The sequence below is a fragment of the Scardinius erythrophthalmus genome (genome assembly GCF_964197995.2).
Source record: "Scardinius erythrophthalmus genome assembly, chromosome: 23".
Taxonomy (NCBI): Eukaryota; Metazoa; Chordata; class Actinopteri; order Cypriniformes; family Leuciscidae; genus Scardinius; species Scardinius erythrophthalmus.
Genome location: NC_138243.1, coordinates 32,150,951 through 32,160,950, shown reverse-complemented (window position 1 = coordinate 32,160,950; position 10,000 = coordinate 32,150,951). Strand labels below are relative to the sequence as shown.

At 45.0% G+C, this 10,000-nt stretch overlaps 1 protein-coding gene across 6 annotated transcripts in view; it reads right to left on the bottom strand.

The window, feature by feature from the left end:
* erg (ETS transcription factor ERG) overlaps positions 1 to 10,000 on the bottom strand; it is a 72,218-nt gene that overhangs the window by 17,387 nt on the left and 44,831 nt on the right. For all 6 annotated transcript variants that reach the window (XM_081353696.1, XM_081353693.1, XM_081353694.1 and 3 more), the window contains one exon: positions 4,095 to 4,297. In XM_081353696.1, the coding sequence (XP_081209822.1) occupies positions 4,095 to 4,297 (203 nt within the window). The remainder of the gene's footprint in view (positions 1 to 4,094; positions 4,298 to 10,000) is intronic.

Genomic DNA, 10,000 nt, shown 5'->3' with positions numbered 1-10,000 from the left:
TCCAAACCAACAGCCACAGGCTCCAGGCGAGTCCCGCTCATGTGTCCACCAACTGTTGGGCTCGAGGAGACGGAAAGTTCTGCTCGTCGTGCTCATGAACTCACACACATCCATAAAACAGCAGATCAGGAGCTTCTGTCAAACCGCCACGGAGTTTCATCATCAGAGCGACTGAGAACGGCTGCACATGAACACAAACACAGCTTCTTTCCCAGCGTTGATGGATCCATGAAAAACCCTTTGACATCCATAGACCACCAAAGGTTCTTCATAGTGGAAAAAGGATCTTTAGATTATTCAGAGGTTTTCACAGTAGGAAAAAATGGCTTTACTTGAAGCCTTTTTATACAATGCATTATAAAACAAAACAAAAATCTATTAATTATCCCATGTAATGCACTGTATGATCACATGAATAATCGAACCACACGGTGCTTGCCTGACTGCACTGTGCCGAGTGTAAGGTTTGGTGGTGGTGGGGGGGTTGTTCGGTGGAGGGGGGTGATGGTGTGGGGTTGTTCGGTGGGGGGGGGTGATGGTGTGGGGTTGTTCGGTGGAGGGGGGGTGATGGTGTGGGGTTGTTCGGTGGAGGGGGGGTGATGGTGTGGGGTTGTTTGGTGGGGGGAGGTGATGGTGTGGGGTTGTTTGGTGGGGAGGAGGTGATGGTGTGGGGTTGTTTGTTGGGGTGGGGGGTGATGGTGTGGGGTTGTTCGGTGGAGGGGGGGTGATGGTGTGGGGTTGTTTGGTGGGGGGGTGATGGTGTGGGGTTGTTTGGTGGGGGGAGGTGATGGTGTGGGGGGTGCTGGTGTGGGGTTGTTTGGTGGGGGGGAGGTGATGGTGTGGGGTTGTTCGGTGGAGGGGGGGTGATGGTGTGGGGTTGTTTGGTGGGGGGGTGATGGTGTGGGGTTGTTCGGTGGAGGGGGGGTAATGGTGTGGGGTTTTTTGGTGGGGGGGTGATGGTGTGGGGTTGTTTGGTGGGGGGAGGTGATGGTGTGGGGGGTGCTGGTGTGGGGTTGTTTGGTGGAGGGGGGGTGATGGTGTGGGGTTGTTTGGTGGGGGGGGATTATGGTGTGGGGTTGTTTGGTGGGGGGGGTGATTGTTTGGTGGGGGGGTGATGGTGTGGGGTTGTTTGGTGGGGGGGGGGTGATGGTGTGGGGTTGTTTGGTGGGGGGGGTGATGGTGTGGGGTTGTTCGGTGGAGGGGGGGTAATGGTGTGGGGTTTTTTGGTGGGGGGGTGATGGTGTGGGGTTGTTTGGTGGGGGGAGGTGATGGTGTGGGGGGTGCTGGTGTGGGGTTGTTTGGTGGAGGGGGGGTGATGGTGTGGGGTTGTTTGGTGGGGGGGGATTATGGTGTGGGGTTGTTTGGTGGGGGGGGTGATTGTTTGGTGGGGGGGTGATGGTGTGGGGTTGTTTGGTGGGGGGGTGATGGTGTGGGGTTGTTTGGTGGGGGGGGGTGATGGTGTGGGGTTGTTTGGTGGGGGGGAGGTGATGGTGTGGGGTTGTTTGGTGGGGGGAGGTGATGGTGTGGGGTTGTTTGGTGGGGGGGGTGATGGTGGGGGGTTGTTTGGTGGGGGGGGTGATGGTGTGGGGTTGTTTGGTGGGGGGGGTGATGGTGTGGGGTTGTTTGGTGGGGGGGGGTGATGGTGTGGGGTTGTTTGGTGGGGGGGAGGTGATGGTGTGGGGTTGTTTGGTGGGGGGAGGTGATGGTGTGGGGTTGTTTGGTGGGGGGGGTGATGGTGGGGGGTTGTTTGGTGGGGGGGGTGATGGTGTGGGGTTGTTCGGTGGGGGGGGTGATGGTGTGGGGTTGTTTGGTGGGGGGGTGACGGTGTGGGGTTGTTTGGTGGGGGGAGGTGATGGTGTGGGGGGTGATGGTGTGGGGTTGTTTGGTGGGGGGAGGTGATGGTGTGGGGTTGTTTGGTGGGGGGAGGTGATGGTGTGGGGGGTGATGGTGTGGGGTTGTTTGGTGGGGGGAGGTGATGGTGTGGGGTTGTTTGGTGGGGGGAGGTGATGGTGTGGGGTTGTTTGGTGGGGGGAGGTGATGGTGTGGATGCTCCTGTTCCAGCATGACTGCGCTCCAGTGCACAGAGCAGGACCATAAACACACGGATCTGGTGTGGAGGAACTGGACTGAGCTCATCCCGATAGAATAGCTTTGGGATGAGTTAGAGCGAGACTGAGAGCTTCTCGTCCAACATCAGAGCCGGGCCTCACTAATGCGCTTCTAGAAGAATAATTCCCATAAACACACTCCTAAACCTTATGGAAAGCCTTCCCAGAAGAGTTGAAGCTGTTATAGCAGAACAACTCCATATTAAACCCTACGGATCAGGAATGGGATGTCATTAAACTTCATATGCATGTAAAGGCAGACAACCCAAAAGTTTTGACGTTTTACCAATGCTTCGTTTAAAATTGTGCTTAGCTGCAAATGTACCTAAATCAAAAATGACCCGCCGTGTACACTGCTTATTAATCTCTCATCATGCCATATTATCACCAAATATTGCACCCAAAAATTTAAATTCTGTCAGTAATAACTCTCCCTCATGATGTTCCAACCCCGTCAGACTCTCGTTCATCTCCGGAACACAGATTAAGATCTACAGGAATATGAAGGAACACACATTGCATCTGCCGGCCCAGAAAAGGGTTACAGTGACTACAGTGGCTCAACCTTAAGTTTATCAAGCGACGAGAATACTTTTTGTACGTGAAAAACAAACAAAAATAACGATATTTAATAAAAAATATCTTAATTTGTGTTCCAAAGATGAACGAAAGTCTTACGGGGTTGGGACAACACAAGGGAGAACTAACCCTTTGAGCTCATTCACCAAAGATGGGTCGTTTTTGACCCGGAACACCACAAGTGTAGCAAGGTGGAAAAAACACAAAAAGTACAAAAATTATCAAACTTTTTTTGGGGAAGTCAGTAAGGGTTAGTCCTACAGAAAATCCTCTCTAAAGGCCCTTTCACACTGGACGCGATTTTGACGCACGAATAATTCGCGCGATGGGTTTATTTTTTGATCAGCTGTTTGTGTAATGAGCGCTTCCACACCGAACGCGAATGTGCTGAGGCGAAAAAACGACTTTTATTTTTTTCGCTTCGATGTCGATTTTTTTTTTACTTTTGCGGCGACAGAATAGGCTTCAGCCAATTCACATACTACAAGGACAACGATTTGAAAGACAATGTGTGGCGTAGCATTGCCAACCAACTCGGTTATCACGACTGTGAGTGTGTTGTGTGATAGTCCTGTGCTGTGTAGGCTAGCAGGCCAAACTACATTTGGGATAGAAAGCTAACACTATTATCGTCAAAGATAGAGACAGAGACCGTGTTTACCTTGAACACGTAACAAAATGCAGTGAGACTATTTAGGGCTGCTTTTAGTAGGCTATACTATACATTCTTTGTGTGATATTTCTAGTCGAATGATTTTTAACTTACTTCGTGTGTTACATGTAATGTGTAGTTACATTACAAAACGCACTGTTGAAGACGCAAAAAAAACTGCACATAAGCACACTCCCCTTCAGACTTTCTGTTCTGTAAGATTGGCTGCACCCAAAACCTTCTTTTCTGTCTTTTAAATAAAATGAAAAGCTCGTCTTCACTGGATGCTATGACTATGACTGGATGATGATGATGATGATGATGATGTGTCCATGTTTTCTCAGCTGTCGGCGCGATTCGCGCGAAAGTTTTGGAATGTTGAAGCTCTCTGAACGTCACAGACGTCGCAAATTCGCGTCGCGGCTGATGTGAATGGTTTTGATGCGAACTATTCGCACACGAACTATTCGCTTTTTCGTTTCGCTTTTTCGTTACGCATCCGGTGTGAAAGGGCCTTTAGTCAGAATGACAGGATCACGACAGGAGGGTTAGGAACGGTTCCCTGACAGCTTCAAACATGATCACTTTCATTATTGGTGGAGAAAGCTGAAGGTTGAGGAACACGTTACGATGATCAATGACTCTGACTGGGTTGAGCAGAAGATCACTGGATCATCAATCTGACTGTGGAGAGCCACCACACACACACATGTCCAGAGCGACTGAGGTCATGTGACGAGGGTCAGGTGACTCACCGGGATCCGTCGGCCTGCGCTCCACCCTCCATCTTGACGGTGATGCGAGCGAGGGGCGGAGCCAACCAGTCCTGCTGATGCATTCTGGGACTGAGTTTGCTGTGGCTGTATTCAGCGGAGGCCGTCATGTCTGCTTTAGGGAGAGACGCTCCGTACGAACACTGGAATAAAGCTGGATCCTCACTCACCACCGACAGCGCCTCCTACAGGACACACACACACACACCGTGAGCAGCGGTGATGAGCAGCTTGAAGCTCGTTTCTGCCACGGAATAAACAATAAAAACTGTACTTTCTTTTTTCCTTGCGAGTATATATCACACAATTTTGAGGAAAAAGTCAGAAATGTTATTTTGTTGTGCTGTACATCAAAGTGTAACATTGGCTGTTGAGATGTGGGCGTGGCTCTAAAGCTTGCAGGGGCGGAGTTTAAACGCATCAGCGAGAAGTGTGTCGTTTCAAGACCCAGTTATGATATTCTGATTAAACACCATGAGGTCAATAATATACGCATGGATGAATCAATCACAATAACATTTATAACATGCATAAAGAAAACAGGCACATTTTCCTCTCATGTTGACTATGATGCAAAATCACACTTGGTTGCATTTGATCACTATAAAGATGATGGGAGATGAAGACTTGATAACTTCTGTCCTACAGTAACTTACCAAAACATCGCCAACACACACTAATGAGCACTAGACACTGACAGACACGACAGCATCTGACTGAAGCTCTTCAGATGTCCTCACGTCTCACACACACACACACACACACACACACACACACACACACACACGCACACACACACACTCACTCACACGCACACACACACACACACACACACACTGAGCAAAAATATGCTGTTTGCTGCATATTCTGATATTTATATGGACAAATATGTAAATCAATGAGATACTTATAACAAGTGAAGCAGATGTTGACATAAGATGCATATAAATATCAATATCTGCCAATAAAAAATCTTAGTAAGATTATATTTACATGCTTAGTTTTATGATCTGTAGTTTTAAAGCATATAATGCAATGCAATACAATAATTACTGAAAGATGAACAAATAAACCTTCCTCAAAAGCCTGATGATCATATTTGATTCTTATGATTTTTATAATAAATGATGTCTGGATAATCCAGTAAAGCTGCTTCAGTCCAGCTGAAATACTAACAATATCAAAGTTATTCTCACGTCTACTTGATAAAATCAGTGCAGATTTGACAGCAGAAAGACTCGTGAAGCTCGAGCTGAAGGAGGACATCTGTACTATTAAGACTTTTACTGGATAAAAGAGTGTAAACTATCAGTCAGACACAGAAGGACTGGAGGAGATCGACACGTTTATCAGATCATGTGGATTATTTACAGGCTTTATAAATGATCTTTATAGGGTTAAAGACGAGATTAATGTGAAGAGTTCCACACACGAGGACAGAGAAACACCCTGTGTTACTGCGGCCGCTCCTCTGGGATCAGCGGGAGGAAAAGGAAATGATGTGGGAAACAGATGAATCTGCAGGCCGCTGATAACAGAGCTGTGAAGCCCATTACTGGTCAAAGCAACCTTCACACCTCGTGAGGAACAAGTCGAGTCACCTTCATTATACAGCGCTTTAACAACATAGATGTTTCAAAGCAGCTTTACAGTGATAACAGGAGATTACAGTAACAGAGATTGTTTAGGCTTTACAGCAGATCTAGAATAAAGTTATTGTCCAGATAAAGTTAGTTTTGATTGATTCACTTCCATTGTAAAGATCATTAGTTATTAACTTAACGGCCGCTAACACACACCGTTCTCACAGAAAACTGTTTTGGTGCTAAATAGGAGAAGGATCTTCCGCCAGCAGTCGACTTAGATATTCTAGGTATTATCAACTGGCTGGAGTTTTGAGATCGCAATAGATGTGAAGGACTATAATGCGTTAAGAGCTCGCTCAAGCACTGCGGAGCTAAACCATTCAGTGCTTTGTAAGTCATCAGCAATATTTTAAAATTGATGCGATGTTTAATAGGGAGCCAGTGCAGTTTTGACAGAACCGGGCTAATATGGTCATACTTCCTGGTTCTGGTAAGAACTCGAGCTGCTGCGTTTTGGACCAGCTGTAGTTTGTTTATTAAGCGTGCAGGGCAACCACCCAGTAGAGCATTACAGTAATCTAGCCTTGAGCTCATGAACGCATGAACTAATTGTTCCGCATTTGTCAATGAGAGCATATGACGTAATTTAGATATATTTTTAAGATGGAAAAATGTGGTTTTACAGACACTAGACACGTGACTTTCAAATGAAAGATTGGTATCAAAGAGCACACACACACACACACACACACACACCCAGGTTCCTAACCGACGACGAAGGCTTGACAGAGCAGCCATCAAGTGTTAGACAGTATTCTAGATTATTACGTGAGGAAGTTTTTGGTCCAATAATTCTCCGTTTTTTTTTTTTTCAGAATTAAGTAGTAGGAAATTACTAGTCATCCAGTTTTTTATATCCGCTATGCATTCCGTTAGTTTTGTGAATTGGTAAGTTTCGTCGGGGCGTGAAGAAATATAGAGCTGAGTATTATCAGCATAACAGTGAAAACTAATGCCATGCTTCCTAATGATATCTCCTAAGGGTAGCATGTACAGAGTGTGTGTGTGTGTGTGTGTGTGTGTGAGGGTAGCATGTACAGAGAGTGTGTGTGTGTGTGTGTGTGTGTGTGTGTGTGTGTGTGTGTGTGTGAGTGAGGGTAGCATGTACAGAGTGTGTGTGTGTGTGTGTGTGTGTGTGTGTGAGGGTAGCATGTACAGTGTGTGTGTGTGTGTGTGTGTGTGTGTGTGTGAGGGTAGCATGTACAGAGTGTGTGTGTGTGTGTGTGTGTGTGTGTGTGTGTGTGTGTGTGTGTGTGTGTGTGTGTGTGAGGGTAGCATGTACAGAGTGTGTGTGTGTGTGTGTGTGTGTGTGTGTGTGTGTGTGTGTGTGTGTGTGTGTGTGTGTGTGAGTGAGGGTAGCATGTACAGAGTGTGTGTGTGTGTGTGTGTGTGTGTGTGAGGGTAGCATGTACAGAGTGTGTGTGTGTGTGTGTGTGTGTGTGTGTGTGTGTGAGGGTAGCATGTACAGAGTGTGTGTGTGTGTGTGTGTGTGTGTGTGTGTGTGTGAGGGTAGCATGTACAGAGTGTGTGTGTGTGTGTGTGTGTGTGTGTGTGTGTGTGTGTGTGTGTGTAAGGATAGCATGTCCAGAGTGAACAGCAGCGGTCCTAGTACTGAGCCTTGTGGTACGCCATACTGAACTTGTGATCGATGAGACATCTCTTCATTTACTGCTACAAACTGATAACGGTCAGATAAGTATGATTTAAACCATGCTAGTGCAATTCCACTAATGCCAACATAATTTTCGAGTCTATTTAAAAGAATGTTGTGGTCGATAGTATCAAATGCAGCGCTAAGATCGAGTAACACTAATAGAGAGATACAACCACGATCGGATGATGAGAGCAAATCATTTGTGACTCTAACGAGAGCTGTCTCGGTACTATGGTACGGTCTAAATCCGGACTGGAAATCCTCAGATATCATTTCTTTCAAGAAAGGAACACAGTTGTGAGGATACTGCCTTTTCTAGTATCTTTGACAGAAAAGGTAGATTCGAGATCGGCCTGTAATTGACTAATTCTGTAGGATCAAGTTGCAGTTTTTTAACAAGCGGTTTAATCATAGCCAGCTTAAAGTTTTTGGTACGTATCCTAGAGACAAAGATGAATTAATGATATTAAGAAGAGGACTAAATTGGACACTGAACTGAATCAACACCTCCTAACCTCCATCAGTCTGTGTGCTGCAGATCCAGCTGCTGGAAAACATCAGCATCAATAAAGCTGTCAGAGCGCAAGTGTGTGGAAACTCGTGTTCACTCTGGCTCTCAAAGCGCCAGCGCTGCATCAAACACCACGCGAGAAACTGGCCAATCACAGACAGCAAGACACGCCCATCACAGGCTCTCAGCCAATCAGAGGGATTGACAGTGATAAAACACAATTAATATTCAGAGATATTATTGATCTGAATATTGACTGTTGGCTTTTAGAGCTGCTTAACAGTAGAATCTGAATTTGTCTCATAGCTGATGGATTTTGCAACATCAACACAGTCATTGAACTGAATTGAGCTGAATAATGATCCCACACTGCACTAACTGATGCTCTTCCTCAGTGTTTCTGTCTTGTTTTCAAGCACAGTTATCTAAACATTCTTAAATCAAGGTACATTTACTGAAGAAAAGCAAAATGAGTAAAGATATGAAGTCTTGTTTCATCGTAACATGGTTATTTTCCTGTTTATCACTGTGAAAACAATGTGTACTGTATAAAGTGCTGTAGAAATAAAGCTGACTTGATAAACAGAGAGAGTTTGAGCGAATAAAGCAGTGAGTGAAATAATCATCTTTAAGAATAAAGCAGCGTTTGATTCCAGCAGGAGTTTCTGTGAAGCTCAATGAGCGCCTTGGTTTATTCAGACAGGAAGTGCTCTGACATCATTTCCTGCATTCCTGACAGCACGGGATAACAGGGGCTGGGAATGGAAAAGAGGAAAGAGCCCATCCGTCGACATTCGTGAGGGAGGAAGACGCCCATCGTTAACACCACATTAACCTCAGAACCTTTACTGAAGCAGCAGCCAATGACGTGCGAGCGGGGCGGGGCTATCGGTTTGACTGACAGGTGCAGGAAACCTGTTTGAACTCAGTCAGAAATAAATCTTCTAAATAAATCAGAATGATATTGTAAACAGGAAAGGAAAGATCATCCTGTTTGCGTTTGATCAGACGGAACATGTCCGTCTGCTGCTCAGATAAAATCATAAATCTGACTCTCCAATAAAGCTGAAGGAAACATGAAGAGAAACGCAGAGAAAAACAGAGATGTGATGAGATTCACAGTCAAACGTCTGTGCGAATCATCTGCAGTCGAACACGCGTCTGTTTACATGATGATGCGATTATGACCCGTTTCACTGCTTCTTAAAGGGACAGTTCACTATAAAATCATCATTCTGTCATCATTTACTAAGTCATTCAAGCCTGTTGAGTTTCTTTCTTCTGTGGAACACAAAAGAAGATATCTTTAAAGCCCCCTGTGTTAAAAAAAAATCTAATTTTTAATGTAGTTTATGTGTCTATGTGGTGTTTTTAATCTGCTTTAAGACAAACCATGTGTAAATTCATAAGTCGACAGCATTGCTGAGTATTTCCTCCTTAAAACTGCAGTGAACCAAAGACAGTCTCAAAAACACGCTTTGAAATCGCTGGTGTTTCTGACGTCACAAACTACCTTGTAACCAATCAGATCAACGTGTGATCGTCAACCAGTGGATCTCTGAGCTGAGGGAGTGAGTGGAGGCGGGGCTCATTTGCATATTCATAGAACCACGCATACTAAATGAGGCGAGGGTGTCGAGTTACATTCAAGATATCTTAAGACTTGAAGACATTCTTTTAAAGGATAAAACTGACAACAGGAGGACTTTAAGAACATTGGGAAGCAAATAACTTTGGACCCCATTGACTTTCACTACAAGGACAAAAAACACTGAGGTATTTCTCAAAACATATTTTTTGCAGTGAATGATGACAGAATTATATTTTTTAAAGAGTTCCTTGCAGACATCTTCCATTTTTCATTCCATTCTTCAAACATTATGGGAATGTTACTTTTGAATGTTCTCCGAACGTTCTGAAACAAGTAAACGTTAGATGAACATCCAACTAAAAATTAACATGAACGCTGTATAAATAATGTTTTTGTGCTAACATTTTGAGAAGATTATTACAGACCAGATAACTTTGAACGAAAGTTCTATTAATGTTACAGGAAGAACGTTGACATGAACTTGTA